The sequence below is a fragment of the Tamandua tetradactyla genome, chromosome 9, assembly GCF_023851605.1.
Source record: "Tamandua tetradactyla isolate mTamTet1 chromosome 9, mTamTet1.pri, whole genome shotgun sequence".
In the NCBI taxonomy this organism is placed as follows: domain Eukaryota; kingdom Metazoa; phylum Chordata; class Mammalia; order Pilosa; family Myrmecophagidae; genus Tamandua; species Tamandua tetradactyla.
This window is the reverse complement of record NC_135335.1, coordinates 252,557-267,087: the sequence shown is the minus strand read 5'-3', so window position 1 is coordinate 267,087 and position 14,531 is coordinate 252,557. Positions and strand designations below refer to the sequence as shown.

Genomic DNA, 14,531 nt, shown 5'->3' with positions numbered 1-14,531 from the left:
GGCAGAACCTCCAGGCTCACCTGGAGTCTCCAAGGAACACCTGGCCCCGCCCGGGGCTCCAGAAACTCCCGGGGCTGGTTGGGCCGGTTGGCGCCGCCCCAGGCCCGGTGGCGGCAGCTCGCGCGGCTGAGCGCAGCTCTCTCCAGCCACAGCCTCGGGCGCACAGCGGGACACCTGGGGCCGCCCTCCCGCCGCGCTGCAGGGCGGGGCGCACCTTCCGCGGCCGCCGGGCTGTCGCTGCTACGCACCTGACCCAGGTGTCCGTCCCTGGCCCGGGGCCGCGCGGGCGGAGGTCCCGGGCAACAGGTCAGTGGCTCGGGGACGCGGGGGGACTGAAGGTCGCCGTTCTTCGGGAGCGGCGGCGAGGCCTGGGGCTTGCGGCTCTGGGAGTTCGGCGCCCCGAGGAGCGCGGCGGGCGCGGTCCCCGCAGGAAGTGGCCCGGAGCCGGCCGGCCACCAGCATAGCCCGGAAGCCGGAGTTCGGCCGCGTCGACGCCCTGGGGCCTTGGGGACGGCGGGGCCGGAGCCGCTCTTCCAGCGCCGCCCGACGTGGGCTGTTGGCTCCGCCGCCCCTCCTCGGGCAGGGCGGGAGGAAACGCGGAGCGCAGGGAACCCCCACCCCCACCCCGCCACTCCCCGTGCTGCGCGGCGCCTGGAGCTTCCGCCATGTGCACCTCCGCCCCGCCTGCTTACGGGTGCAGGAGGGCCGGGAGCTGCTCCTCCGGGTCGGGGGCCTTCTCGGCGCTATGGGCGCCCCCCCGTTAGGGGAGGATGGAGGCTCGCGTGTCCTGCTGCAGGTTTAGCAGCCTGAGGGTGCCGGCCGGGGAGGGGCTTGGTGGGAGCCACAGGAGTCAGCAGGTGGAGGGTGGTGTGGGGGCGGGGGCGCCATGGGGGGGTCCCCGCAGGAGGGTGCCCTGAGGTGCTCTGGGGTTTTATGAATTGTCTGGAGCATGGACTTCAGTAGGCGGCAGAGGGAGGCAGTGAGCCAAGGCAAGGGGACAGCCTCGCAGGCGCCTGGGGGGGTGGTCATCCCTGGTGTTCGCTGTGCCAGGGCATGTGTGGCAGAGCATCCTCCCACAGGGACTGGCCAGGCAGCTGCGCAGGGTGGCCCGGGCTGACTGGTGGCTGGAGACCCTGCTCCACACCCGGCTCAGGCTGCGCGAGGTGTGGCGGGGGAGCCACCCAGCCGGCCCTGGGCCCACTCACCCACCTCCCAGGGGGTTGCCGCAGGCCTGAGTGCGGTCAGGATGGGCAGCAGCCCCTGGCGGGGTCAGGGCCAGGAGCTGGAGACTTCCAGTTTCCCTGGGCAGCAGTCCCCACCCAGGTCAGTCTGGGGGCCCAGTGGGGACAACAGGAGATGCCACCCGCACCCCGGTCTCCATGTTAGCTTCCTGATCTGGAAAACAGGTTCTGCCCCAACCCGCAGCTGAGGTCCAGAGCTGCCCACTGCCTCTTGTGGCCGTTCAGCAGCTTGGGGCTTTGCCTGGGAGGTGGACCGGGAGGGGGCCCTAGGCCCGGTCAGGGGAGAGAAAAGCACGGGGGGTCCAGAAGCAGGTCCTGTGCCCTCCTGCACCTCCCCAGGACCCCGCCAGGCACCTCCAGGGCAGGCGGGAAGTGTGGTGCTTGGTGAACGCCTCAGAGGAAGGCCTGCGGCGGTCACAGGAAGGGGGCGGGCGGGGATCCGGGGGTGTTCGTGTTCAGGAGAGGATGTGACTGCAAGGCCAGGAAGCTCCGGGGCGTCGGGGCTCTCATCAGCACACACCGCGCCCTGGGGGAATGTGGAGACAGGGGCGGAACGGGCCTGAGCGCGCAGGAGTGACTGCTGTCCCCCCAGGAGGAGAGAGCGGGAGCCAGGTGACGCCCCACAGCTGGCCAGGGGGCCAGGGGACTAGGTGCATGCGAGGGAGAGGAGGGCTGGGGCGGCAGTGCGCAGGTGCGTGCTGAGCGTGCCGGGGGCGCGTGTGCAGTGGCAATGGAAGTCCGTGGGTGTGTGAGGGCTGCGTGTGTGCGGGAGGGCCCTGCCGCCTCCTGGCCCACGTGGGCAGTTTAGCCTGCGTCCTGCCGGCCACGCTGCACCGGAAAAGCCTTCTAGGCCTTGTCACAGCCGCCACGACACACCTGGCGCGGGTTCTTCCCACGGAGATGCCTGCCCAGCCAGACCTGGGCCCGGCCGCTGGTGGGGGAGGGGAGGCTGGGGTGCCCTGGGCTTTAGGGCCTGAGCCCCTCCCCAGCTCCAGCCCCCATCCCACTCAGCAGGGAGTGCGTGGTGCTCAGCGAACACCTGGTGAACACACAGGCTGAAACTGGGGTGCCGCTGGGGAGGGGACCTCCAGGGCTCTGGGCCGCCAAGGAGAACCTCACCCAAGGCTCGCAGGCCAGGGCTTGTGGGGCACAGCGCCCACCCCTGGGGGCTGGGGGGTCTCGGGCCCCTGCAGGAAGGAAGGCACCTCAGAGGGGGGGTTCCCTTGGAAAACTGGACAGACACCTGGATGAAATCTCTGGGACTGGAAGTGACAAGTCAGGTCCTGGGGGGTCTGGGGACGCCCCACAAGGCCATCAGTGTAGTCCCATCCTGGCCAGGCCCTGCTGCCTCTCCTGCCCCGGACAGCCTCAGGGCTGGGCTCAGTCTTCAGGGTCCACAAGCGTGACTGGAACTAGAAGCCCCCCTGCCCAGCAGCACCCCCACCCCCTCGCATGCGCCAGCGCTGCTCTAAGGGCATCTGAGGGCCAAACAGAAATTTCTGCCCCAACTGGTGCCCTCTGGCCACCCCACAGTCCCCACCTGCCTGCCCTGTGCTGTCATGGGGGTGGGCCCTGGGGTGGGCACACCTGGACCTCAGGCCTGGCGGAGAGCCCCCAGAACCTGGGCTGTGATTGCCAGGTGCCCGGGCAACCCCAGCCATGCCTGGGCCTCTGCCGCCTCTGGGTCTGGGCAGGGAAGAACCCCGGCAGGGGGCAGTGCCATCTGCGGCCAGTGCGGTTACTCGTTAACTCATCCTGTTCCCGTTTAACTTGTTCCCTGGGGACAGCGGCAGCCTCTGACGCATCCAGGGGCCCTGACCAACTGGTCACAGGGACAGAGAGTCCTGCGTGGCCAGAGAAGACCCACCTGGTCAGGCCAAGGAGCCCTGGTGGTGGCGCCGGTGGCACGCTTGCCTGTGGCCCGGGGGAGGCCGCAGCCAGAGCCATGGCAGGTAGGGAGGTCGGGGGGGCCCTCTGCTCAGTCTGCAGCTGGGGGGACAAAGGTCTCCCTCCCCCACGTCAAGCACTCCAGCCCTTGGCAGACAGCAAGGAAGGGCCTGCGCCTACCCCTGCTCAGGCCTCCAGACCAGGGGCCAGGGGCCAGCCAAGCCCAGGAACGCTGAGAGTGGGTGCTGGGCAGGGCAGGTAGGGATGGGGGCAGGGGGCAGGGGACCACCTCTACCAAGATGATGGTGGTCTCCTCCGACCCCCCCCCCCACTTAAAGGGGGAAGTTCAGGCTCAGGGTATGGGGGGGCTGGCTGTGGCCTGGGGTGGAGGGTTCCAGGGTCCCAGGCACCCACCTTGCCCACCCCTGCAGTGGGCGCATCACACCCAGCACCCGAGTCCCCTGGACCCCAGCACCCACGTTCTCTGCAGAGCCTTCCGGCAGGGGCAAGCCTGGGCTGGGGGAGGGGGCGCAGCTTGGCACCCTGCCCTGGGGTAGAGGGTGCAGAACTAAGACAATGCGGGACGAGTGCCCACTGCCCTCCGTGCCAATGTCCCTCCTGAGGGCTGGGCCAGCCATCCTGCCATACAGGCCACCGCCATGGGGGACTGCTGCCGTGTCTTGCCCACCACCAAGCAGCACGCCCCACCCACTACCCCCTTTCTCTTGGAGCCGCAGGCCAGCCTGGGGGCATGCAGAAGCCTGGGCACAACTGCGTGGCTCCCTCTCTGCAGGTGTCTGTGATGGGGCACCCCACTTCCTCTCCCCGCCTGGAGACCAGGTCCTGGGGCCTGCTCTGGGCAGCACGGTCACTCTGAACTGCACAGCCTGGGTGGCCTCTGGGCCCCACTGCTCCCTGCCCTCCGTGCAGTGGCAGAAGGATGGGCAGCCGCTGGGCAACGGAAGCCACTACAGCCTCCAGGGGGACGCCTGGTAAGAGACTGGGGGAACGAATCCCAGGCCGGCGGCCGCCCAATACCACAGTCTCCGGCCACCTAGACACGGTTCTGAGTAGTGGCTCCCCAGGCAGGGTGTGGGCAGAGGGCCGCCCTGGACTCAGACCAAGGGCCAGTGGCTGCAGGGACAGATCCAGGGTGGCCCCTCTCCAGGGTGCCCAACAGAGTCTCAGAGCTGGACTGAGGTCACTGACCTCGGGTTAGGGTGACTGTCCCCAAACAGAGCCCCGCCCCCAGGTTCTGGCTATTTCTCTAGCTCAGAGACCACCCAGAAAGCCGCATGTGCAGCGTCCCTGGTGAGTGCAGCAGGGCCCTGGGGTATCGGCTGATGCTCAGGCCACAGGTGAGAGGTTGGGACCTTGTCTCCCCAGGGTCAGGGACAATTGGTCAGAGGCCCTCGTGTCCAGTGTCCTGGAGGTCAGCCTGACCGGCACTGAGGACTACGGGGCCTTCAAGTGCGCCATCCACAATGTCAGCTCCTCCTCCTTCAGGCTTTGGAAAGCCGGTGAGGGGTGCCGGGGCAGGCCTGGGGGTCCTGGTGCAGGGCCCAGAAGGAGGGCGGGGGCTCCAGAGCTCGGGGGTGGGGGGCGGCGGCTCAGGCTGCACCTCCCCAGGCCCGGTCGGCCACGTGGCTGCGGTGCTGGCCTCGCTGCTCGTCGTGCTTGCGCTGGTCCTGGCCGCGCTGCTCTACGTGAAGTGCCGCCTCAACGTGCTGCTCTGGTACCAGGACGCCCATGGCGAGGTGGAGGTGAACGGTGCGTGCGGCCCGCGGGGCCGTCCTGAGCTACGGAGGGGGCTGGGGGGACGAGGTGGCCGCTCAGCCGAGGGGCTTAGGGCTGCGTGAGGCCGGTGCCCGGCCGCCCGGGGGCCTCGGGGGTGCGCACTGACCGGGCCCCGCCGCCCCGCCCGCAGACGGGAAGCTCTACGACGCCTACATCTCCTACAGCGGCTGCCCCGAGGACCGGAAGTTCGTGAACTTCATCCTGAAGCCGCAGCTGGAGCGGTGTCGGGGCTACAAGCTCCTCCTGGAAGACCGAGACCTGCTGCCGCGTGCGGGTACCGCCCCCGGCCCTGCAGCCCCGCCCCGCCCGCAGCCCTGCCCCGCCTGCGGCCCCGCGAGGCCTCGCCCTCCGCCCCCTCCTGGCCCGCCCCGCCCGCAGCCCAGCCCCGCCCGCGGCCCCGCCCCGCCCGGCCCCGCGAAGCCCCGCCCCTCCGCCCCCGCCCCCTGAGACGGCGCGTCCCGCAGAGCCGTCGGCGGACCTCGTGGTGAACCTGAGCCGCTGCAGGCGCCTGGTCGTGGTGCTCTCCGACGCCTTCCTGGGCCGGGCTTGGTGCAGCCACAGCTTCCGGTGGGTCTCGCGCGGGGCGGGGGCGGGAATCCCCAGCCGCGGCCACCCTGACGGTCCCCCCTTCCCGCGCAGGGAAGGCCTCTGCCGCCTGCTCGAACTCACACGCAGACCCATCTTTATCACCTTCGAGGGCCAGCGGCGCGAACCCGCGCACCCCGCGCTCCGCCTGCTGCGCCAGCACCGCCACCTGGTGACCTTGCTGCTCTGGAAGACCGGCTCGGTGGTGAGGCTCGGTGGCGAGGCTCCGCCACGCGGGCGGAGGGGCATTGCGTGGGCGTGCGCTGGGCGGCTCTGGGATCGGGTGGTGGAGAAGGGCAGCGGGGTCAGGGAGACGGTGGGGGGTGGATTTCTCTGCGTGGGGGAGGTTGTGGACCACCGGCGCTGTGGTGGGCCCGGGGCCGTGAAGGGGAGGAGAGGGGCTGTGTGTCCGTGGCGCTCACGGTGGCAGCGGCTCACCGCCCCCCCCCCCCCCCCCCCCCCCCCCCCCGCCCCACTACCACCCTCATGGCCCACCCGGTCCGCAGACGCCGTCCTCCGATTTTTGGAAGGAGCTGCAGCTGGCCCTGCCACGGAAAGTGCGGTACAGGGCACTGGGGGGAGATCCTCAGACCCAGCTGCAGGGTGACAAGGACCCCATGCTGACTATCCGAGGCCGAGTCTCTGAGGGGGGGACCCTGGAACCAGGCCTGGACCCGGACCCCGAGGGAGACCTGGGTAAGCCAGCCCACGCCAGCCCCCAGCCTGGGGGGATGGGGCAGGGCAGAGGGGCCCAGAGGGGGGCCCCCCTGCAGTGGGGAGGGGCCGGGCACAGATACTCTCCCTCTCCCCATGGGAACCTCTCGACTTCAAAGGCCACCACAGGCCAGAGAGGCAGCAGGCAGTGACCCCTGGGCAGGGTGTCCTGGTGGAAGGCGGACTGTGGGCCGCCCAGCCCGAGGCCATGGCACTGTCCCTCCCATCCAGGGGTGCGAGGGCCGGTCCTGGCAGAGCCATCAGCTCCGGCGCCCGCAAGCGGGGCGGTGCTGCGAGAGGGCCGCAGCAGTGAACTGGACGTCTCGGACCTGGGCTCCCGCAACTACGGCGCCCGAACGGACTTCTACTGCCTGGTTTCTGAGGAGGACGTGTAGCCCGCCCACTGTGGCAGGTCGCCAGGGACGGTTGGGCTTGGGGTCTGCAGGGTTCCCTCTCCCCTCAGCAGGACCACAACCCCTGCCCCGCCTGTGCCTGGGACCCCCAAGGGGAGAGCCCCTCCTTGTGCCAGGAAAATAAAGTTCTTTTGCACCTTTCCTGGGTGTCTCCTCTTCCGGGGCGGGTGGGTGGTGCCTGCGTTGGGGACACAGCTTCCCCCCGAGCCCCTGCGTCCACCCCAGGCCCCTTCCCCTTTCCCACTGCCTACCCTGGTCGTTCCCCTGCACCCCGAGGAGCTCCCTGTCCACTTTGTGGCCTAACTGTCCCCAGTCCTGTCCCAAGGGCAAGCCTTTTAGCCACTGCAAGGCCTTTTTACGGCAGCAGCCTTGGCTGTGACAGCATGGCTGGTGGCCTCTGCACCACTTGACCCAGAGGGGGCGAAGATGGGAAGGGGCGCGGTCTCCAGCGGTGGTGACCTGCGGTCGGGGCTGCGGGGGCATTTGCTGGCCGCCCACAAGGTCTGCCGCTGGGGTGCGGCCACGCGCCAGGCAGCACGGATGCCGCTGTGTCCCCACACCCTCTCCCCTTGACCTCTTGCCTTGTGTTGCCAGATATCCCTCCCCTCCCCTTCCCTGTCCCTCTGTGGGTCATCTCTGCTCTCTGCCCCCGGGGCTTCTGACTCGGGAGGCCGGTGTGTGTGCAGGGGTGGGTGGACACAGCTGAAGCCCGCATCAGACGCTTCTAGGTCAGCTGTCCACGCAAGCACGGAGGCTGTGGCTGCTGTCACGGCACCTTTATTGCCCTGTGCTGGCCGCCTCGGGGGCTATCGGCCGCGGCCAGCCTCCCCTCCCTTTGCCAAGTGCGACAGTCACACTCCCAAGCACCAGAGCATCCCCAAGCACCCCACCCCCACAGAAGTCAAGTCCCAAAGCCCCCAGACACCAGCCTTGTCACCCCTCCCCCGCCCCCGGTGGCCCAGACCCCTCGCAGGGTCAAGCAGGGGACTCCCTTGCAGGGGCCTCCAGCCGTTGACTTCTCGTCCAGCGGGCCGGCAGTGAGCAGTACTGAGCCGCCCTCGTGGCCAGGCGGCGCCTCCAGGAAGGCCTCACTACAGACCCAAGAAGTCCTCCTTCCGATAGCCCTTCTGCAGCGAGACAGGGCCTCGGGGTGAGCGCACGGCACCCGCCCCCGGCGCCCCGCCCCTCCCTGGTGCCACGCCCCGAGGCCCCGCCCCTCCCCGGTGCCAGGCCCCGAGACCCCGCCCACTAACGCACCGCGCGGAAGTCACGGTGGAGCTTGTTGTACTGCCACAGGTTGGCCAGGAGGCTGGAGGCCGCGCGGGAGGACTTCTCGCTGTCAGGGCTGGGGTGGGGAGCGGGGTCAGGGCTGCAGGCCCAGCCACAGCTGGGGTGGGCTGGGGGAGCCCCAGCTTCTGGGGTGCTGTGGTGCGGGGAGGGCCAGGCTGCCGCAGCGTGGGGTCACACTTGGGTGGGCTCAGCCCTGGGTGGGCTCAGCCCTGGGGTCCGGCCAGGCCCTTACCTGTCTCGCCTCTTCTTGATGAAGACGAGCTTGCGGAGCCCGTCAAAGTAGAGCAGGTCGCGGGCGGCCACGGGACTGGCCACCACCAGGTTGTTGAGGACGGCGATGATGTTGACCAGCACGTCGGCCGGCGGTGCCTTCTCGCCCACACTCCCGGGGAGCTTCTCGATCAGGTGACTCACCACCTTCGTGGCTGCCAGGACCGTCGGAGCTCAGCCTCCAGCCCCTCTATGGTGCCTTGGGGCCTTCAGTCCCTGCCTCCCTACCCGGCCTGGCGTGCCCGGCTACTCTACCTGGGCTCCAGCATGCCCCAAGCCCCCCCGTGGAGAGATGGACCCCGGGGAGGGCAGAACCCAGGCTGCGGGGGTGCCTGACTCACACATCTCGTCCTTGTTCCGGGCGTTGCGGGACAAGTTGCGGATGAGGCCGGTCAGCGAGCGCAGCTGGAGGGGGTCTGCAGTGCGCACGCGGTCCAGCAGGGGGTTGAGGATCCGCTCCTGCTCCAGGGCCAGGCGGCTCAGCACGCCCGCCCACTGCGCGGGGAGGGGCAGGTGAGGGCGTCGCCGCCGGCTGGGCTCCACCTTCTGTCTCGGCACCTGCTGTGTGGCCTCGCCCAGGGCGGCTCGCATACCGCCCCCTCGGCTCAAGTCCCGCTCCCCCCACCCCCCCACAGGACAAGATGCCCCCCCACCATCCAAGACACTGGCCTCCTGTCCCTCGCTGGTCTTAGAGAGGCTGAGACCTCACCTATGTCCCCCCTCCGCCCCGCTTCTGTGACCCCCCACCCCCGTCCCTCCCTCCGTCCCTCCCTAGGTCGCTGACACTTGCTCCAGCGCTTCCCGCCTCTTCCACACCATGTCCAGGCCCCGGCCCCTGTCCGGCAGCGCTCACCCTGCGGTCGCCCGCCGTGATGTTCTGCAGCGCCCCGGCCGCCGCCTCGGTCGTGTTCCTGTTGAGTTCACAGCGCTGCAGCAGCCGGTTGTACAGACCGACGATCTGGGGGCTCCACAGCCACTCCAGGCCTTTGGGGTCCTTGGACACCTCCGCAAAGGTCAGCGCGTCCGCCGTGAGCGGCAGCTGGGCAGGGGCAGCAGGGCGGGCCGGTCAGGCCAGGGCCACGCCCACGCCAGGGGCAGTAGCCCCGCCCCACCTGGCCCCACCCCCACCCATGACCCTGGCCCCACCCCCACCCCCACCCCCGCCCCCGCCCCCGCCCCGCCTACCTCGCGCAGCCGCCGGCTCTGCGGCGTGAAGCAGCCCACCACCTCGCCCGGCGGCGCCCCCGCCAGGTCCCTGCGGCCCCGGCCCTCGAGCCGCTGCAGTGCGGACGGCGGCATCTCGTCGTACAGGCGGTAGGACAGGTTCCTGAGCACGCACACGGCGTTCTCCACGCTCTGCGGGAGGGCGGGCGTCAGCGCAGCCCTCGCCGGCCCTCGCCCGCCGCCCCGCCGGCAGCTCACCTTGTCCTCGCACTTGCCCACGTCCAGAGCGTGGTTGATGTAGGTGACCAGGGCGTCCACCAGGCCGTGGCACTCCCGCATCTTCTGGCGGGTGGCCTGGGAGGCTGAGCTGAGGTTCCTGTGGGTGGAAGCTCATCAGAGATCCCCAGGGCCCTCAGGGCCCCTGGCAGACCTGCCCCCAGGACCCCTGGTCCCAAGCCCCCCGACAGCCTGGACTGCATCCCTGAGTGCCGACCCCCACCCCACCCCACCCTAGCTGGCCCTCTCTGCTCGCTGCTCCCGGCCTATCTGAGAAACCCAGTAGTGTGACCCCTCCTGGCCCCAGGGCCTGTGCCCGTCCCGCCAGCCTCAGCCCCCAGCCCTGCTCCAGCCACTGGCCCCTGCGCCGCCCCCACCTGAGGAAGCCCGTGGCGTTGTAGAAGATCTCCGCCTCCGAGGCGTTCTGCTGGGTGAGGGGCGGCCCCCCTGCCCCCGAGAGGGGGCTCAGCACCAGGTCGGTCAGCTGCTCCAGCGTGTCTCGGGCCAGGCGGTCCTTGAGGTGGTCGCTGGACGACAAGTTCCACAGGATGCCTGCGGCGGGCAGGGGGTCAGGGCCACCCCTCGGGCCTCTCTGCACCCCCCGCAGGTGGGTGTGGCTTTCGCAACCCGCCCTGGGGTCGAAGGTGTGCGGTGTGTCCTGTGGGGCCTCGGACGTGACGGCAGCACTTGGGGCTGGGGGCTCGGGTCCCCCCCTCACGACATGGCACAGGGACAAGCCCGAGGCGGGGCGGCGTGGGGGGCGCACCGGTGACGTTCTTGCGCAGCTCGTCGTCCTGCTCACGCAGGGTCCGCAGCAGCTCGAAGATGCCGTTCTCCTCCACCAGGGCCAGTTTGTTGTCCGCGTTGTCGTAGATGAGGTTGCGCATGGCGCCCGTGGCGTGGCGCTGCACCTCCTGGTTCGCGTGGTTGAAGAGCTTCACCAGCCTCGGCACGGCCTGGAGGCTGCAGGCCTGCCGGGCATGGGTGCGCAGACCTTGCAGGTGCATGCAGGCCTGTGCACACGCGCAGGTGCATGCACATGTGTGCAGGTATGTGCTAACGTGTGCAAGTGTATGCAGGCGTGTGCCCTTGCATGGTGTGTGTGGGTCGTGCGGGTGTGGGCAGGTGTTTACAGGCGTGTGCAAACTGCTCACTCCCACATTTCTCCTCTCAGGAGACGCTGCAGGATGGAGTCTCCCCAGTGAGCTTGAGGATCAGCAGGGTATGGTCGGGTCAGTGGTCAGTAGAGGGTGGGGAGTCAGTGACGGCGGTCAGTGGCGGGAGGCAGTGGGCAAGGAGGGCTCAGCGGCTTTGAGGGGGCAGCTACCTGCTTCTTGGCAGTGGGGTCACTGTAGCACTTGTGCTGGATGTAGGCGGCTCCCAGCACCTGCAGGTTGGGGTCTGAGGCCATCAGGTACTTGACCGCCGAGGGCAGGTCCATGTCGTCGAAGCTGCAGGGCCAGAGGTCGGGGTCAGATGGGCTGGCAGCCCCAAGTAGCAGGCGCTCCCCCAGGCCGGCCCGGCTCACCCGCTGCTCAGCCTCTGCAGGGTGTGGTGGCCGCTGTAGCTGTCCAGCCTGCGCACGTCCGGCAGGTGGCCGGGATCTGCCAGGCTGAGGCTGCGCACCGAAGGGGCTCGGGCCACGGGCTCCAAGACGGTCCCCGGCATGGCCCCCAGCGCCCCCCGGCTGCGGTGGCTGCTCTGGAAACGCTGCAGCGTCCGCATGGCAGGGGCGCGGATGGTCCGGCTGGGGGGGGCCTCGGCGGCATCTGGCCAGTCCAGAGCGGAGCTGGCTGGGCGCTCGTAGGCGAAGGCCCTGTAGGCGGCGGTGGTGGCGGGCACCAACTGCTCAGACAGCACGCTGCAGTGGTCATCCAGGCCGGCCGGGCCCAGCCGCAGGGAGCGCAGGGACAGTGTGTCGTAGTCCGCCCGGCTGCCCAGCCCGCCGCGCTCGTGCAAGGACACTGGCCGGGGAGGCATGGGGGCGGCAGCCGGGGCTCCCCCGTATGCCCCGAAGGTACTGCCCCCGTGCTGGGCGGTGCTCAGCCTCCGAGTGGTGCTCAGGTCCACTGCTGAGCGCGAGGACCAGGAGGCCGGGCTGTAGGTGGGTTTGGCGAGCGGCCGGAAGGCCTGGGAGGAGGGGGCTGTGAAGGTGGGGCCAGCCAGGAGAGCCGGTCCCTCTCCCTGACCCGAGGGCCCGCAGTCCCACCCCAGGGTCCCCCGAGGCCTGCAGAACCCAGAAGCCCCCACACCCAGGGCCGGAGCAGGGGTGCCACTCACCGAGGCCGTGTCTGCACTCAGGCCCTGGGAGCGGGAGCTGAAGCCAGTCTGCAGCGTGTGGAACTGCGTCCGGGACGCGCCTGGGGACAGGGATGCTGGTAGCCCGGCTGGACTGGACGGCCCAGCGGGAGCTGCCCGACCTGTGCCCGCCGGGCCTCGGCCGCCCTCCTTGGGCCCCCTTCCCCAGGAAGGTGTCAGGGCCCCTTCGCCAGCTCTCCAGCCCCTGCCGGCCCAGCACACATGGACCTCCTGTCTCTGAGCTCCTCCCGCGCCAGACCCCACCGGGCCGGGCTGCTGGGACCGCAAGGACTGCTCGGGAGTGGCTGCGCTCCCCGAGGGCCCGGCGTCTACCTGGGCAGCTGTCCTGACAGGCAGACTCTTCTCCCACCTGGCAGAGCCCCAGACAGGGACCACACCTGTCCCCAACTGGACAAACACCGACTCAGGGATGAGTAGATAGATGGGCAGGTGGGTGGGTGGAGGATGAGTGGGCGGAGAGACAGGTGGACAGAGGAATATTAGGTAGGACAGGCAGGTGGACAGACTGAGGTGAAGAGGGTCAGCTAGGAGGATGGTGAGTGGGCAGGCCTGCCTGGTGCATGGACCAGTGAACAGGTGAGTTGATGGTCAGACAGTTTGGATGGAGAGGTACCAGGATTGGTGAAGGGACAATGGTGGATGGCAGAATGGACGGACAGGCAGACAGGTATTTGGTTGGCTGGGCGGACAGGTGGGTGGGTCACGGAGGGATGGACAGGTCCTAGAAGCAATTAGGTAAGAGCTGAAACAAGACCCAGAGCCGTGGAAATGGCCTGGGGTAGAGCGGGGGACCCCAGGGGCAGGGTTTGTGGGCGGGTGGGGGTGTCAGGGAGGGGTGGGGAGACTTGGGTAAAGGAGTCCTCCCTCTGCCTCTGCCAGAGCCCCACCCCAGCATGCTCCCCAGACCCACCTTGGTTAATGAGGCTTCTAAGCGGGGGCTATTAACCCTTTGACGCCAGCGAGGCTCAGCCTGGGGGTGCACGCCCCCTATTTGGGGGCCCTTACCCCTAACTCCAAATTATGATCCTCCTCCCCTAATTGGCAGGGCAGTCAGTGTGGTAATTAACCCCTCCCTGCCCTGCCTCCACCCACGACCCCTGGGCACTCGGCCTGGCTGCCAGCAAGGCTGAGGTCAGCGACAGGGCGGACGCGGGGTCCAGGCTCTCCTGGCTTCTCTCCCGACCAAGCCAAGGTCCCAGGGCTGGACCAGGCCCTGACCCTGGGCGGTACAGCCTGCTGCCTGACTGTCATTCCTGTGGCTGCAAGGGGGAAATGACCCTTCCTGAGTGCATGCCGTGAGTGCCCTGCCTCGGTGGGTCTCTTCAGCCCCCACCCCCACCCGACCTGTGAGGCCAGCATTCCCACAAGGGGGGTGGGCCTGGTTGACACTCAGGACTCCCCTACCCGGGAGAAGTTCAGGGTCCCTGCAGCCCCACAGGGAGCCCCTGGTCCACACGGGGTGGCCGGCCCCCAGGTCTCCCAGCCGCCAGGCCTGCACCTCCCTTCTGCTCATCATCCCGGGCCCTGGGGTCCCGGCCTGTGCCTGGTGCCTCCGAGGGTGGCCTCTGGCGCGGGCCTGGGCACGCAGGGGCACCGGGCACACTGGCAGCACTCGGCCAGGCTCAGCCCGGAAGTGCGGGGGTCCGTGCCCAGGACCGCGGCCCCGCCTCGGCTCTTCCCACGCTGGGCAGGGCGGGCTGGGTGGTGACTCAGTGCCAGGCTCCGTGAGTCAGGGCGCCGGGCCTGCCGCGCGGCCGCCCCACCCTGCATCTGGCCCCTGCCCCACGCGGGCCTACCTCTGGCGGCCTCAACCCCCGCCTCGGCCTCGCCGTTGTGCCGCGGCTGCTGGCCCAGCTGGAGGAGGCGGGCGCGGACCTGCTCCTGGACGCGGGCCGCCCGCAGCCGCTCGGCCTCCGGCCCCTCGGCGCCCCGGCGGTCCAGCTGCAGGTCCGAGGGCAGCGCCAGGGAGCACACGCCGGCCTCGGGCTGCAGGGCAGACAGCAGGAAGTTGCCGTCCTGCATGGCGGCGGCCGCGGGCTCCCGAGCTGTCTCACGGCCTCGTCCCGCGCGGCCCTGTCCCCAAGTCCCCTCCCCGCTGGCCGCGCCCAGAGCCAGCCTGGAGACAGACGCCCGCCCGGCCCTGAGCCTGGCTGGGGGCGGGCTCACCTGCGCCAGGTGGGAGGGAGGGGCCACCTGCCCGCCGAAGGTGGAGTCAGGGTGGAAGAACAAGGCCTGCCTGGTCTCCGGCCCCCCAGCCCCGCCCAGGCGGGGGCGACAGGGATCGGGGCCCTTGGGCCAGGCTGGACAGATGCACCCGGGTGGGGGGGGGGGCAGCGAGCGGCCCCTCCCAGCCCCGTTCCGAGGTATAGGTAGGGGCCAGGCAAGCCACCGGGCGTCTGGCCGCAGGCGGTGGTGGCGGAACCCCGTGCTGATGGGGGCTGGGTGCGGGGTCAGCTCCAAGTGGTGGGCGGGTGCGGTCAGGGGGCCGCAGTCCCGTGCGGCCCGTTCCCTGGTGCCCAGTGAGCCCTCCCCAGGCTCGGGCCCCTGCAGGCCGCAGAACTTGCCCAGCCCCACC

General features: G+C 70.0%; 2 protein-coding genes across 4 annotated transcripts; one reads left to right on the top strand and one right to left on the bottom strand.

Moving 5' to 3' along the window:
* The first annotated feature begins 108 nt into the window (after positions 1-108).
* SIGIRR (single Ig and TIR domain containing) lies at positions 109-6,778 on the top strand. 3 transcript variants are annotated; one of them, XM_077115230.1, is made up of 10 exons: positions 109-306; positions 3,029-3,193; positions 3,922-4,120; positions 4,515-4,648; positions 4,758-4,898; positions 5,056-5,199; positions 5,390-5,492; positions 5,565-5,715; positions 6,017-6,206; positions 6,456-6,778. In XM_077115230.1, the coding sequence occupies exons 2-10, from the start codon at positions 3,187-3,189 to the stop codon at positions 6,617-6,619; spliced, it is 1,233 nt and encodes a 410-aa protein (XP_076971345.1). In that variant the 5' UTR covers positions 109-306; positions 3,029-3,186; the 3' UTR covers positions 6,620-6,778. The 3 variants fall into 3 exon arrangements, with proteins under 3 accessions (XP_076971345.1, XP_076971343.1, XP_076971344.1); XM_077115228.1 differs by lacking the exon at positions 109-306 and adding an exon at positions 1,686-1,853; XM_077115229.1 differs by lacking the exon at positions 109-306 and adding an exon at positions 1,686-1,891.
* A 533-nt stretch (positions 6,779-7,311) lies between these two features.
* On the bottom strand, positions 7,312-14,111 carry PKP3 (plakophilin 3). Its single transcript, XM_077115224.1, has 13 exons — positions 13,753-14,111; positions 11,918-11,997; positions 11,166-11,767; positions 10,965-11,088; positions 10,404-10,608; positions 10,015-10,189; positions 9,620-9,737; positions 9,383-9,553; positions 9,051-9,236; positions 8,539-8,692; positions 8,160-8,352; positions 7,895-7,982; positions 7,312-7,764 (listed from the first exon to the last, which is right to left on the bottom strand). Exons 1-13 carry the CDS (start codon positions 13,976-13,978, stop codon positions 7,729-7,731), a joined length of 2,358 nt encoding a protein of 785 aa, XP_076971339.1. The 5' UTR covers positions 13,979-14,111; the 3' UTR covers positions 7,312-7,728.
* Between the last annotated feature and the right edge of the window lie 420 nt (positions 14,112-14,531).

Coding starts and splice junctions, on each gene's coding strand:
- SIGIRR (XM_077115230.1), top strand. Junction 4,649..4,757: donor CTTCAGGCTTTGGAAAGCCG/GTGAGGGGTGCC, acceptor GCACCTCCCCAG/GCCCGGTCGGCCACGTGGCT. Junction 6,207..6,455: donor GGACCCCGAGGGAGACCTGG/GTAAGCCAGCCC, acceptor CCTCCCATCCAG/GGGTGCGAGGGCCGGTCCTG.
- PKP3 (XM_077115224.1), bottom strand. CDS start 13,978: ATGCAGGACGGCAACTTCCTGCTGTCTGCCCTGCAGCCCGAGGCCGGC. Junction 11,998..13,752: donor GGGGGTTGAGGCCGCCAGAG/GTAGGCCCGCGT, acceptor CCCTGTCCCCAG/GCGCGTCCCGGACGCAGTTC. Junction 10,190..10,403: donor GCTGCGCAAGAACGTCACCG/GTGCGCCCCCCA, acceptor TGCCCGCCGCAG/GCATCCTGTGGAACTTGTCG.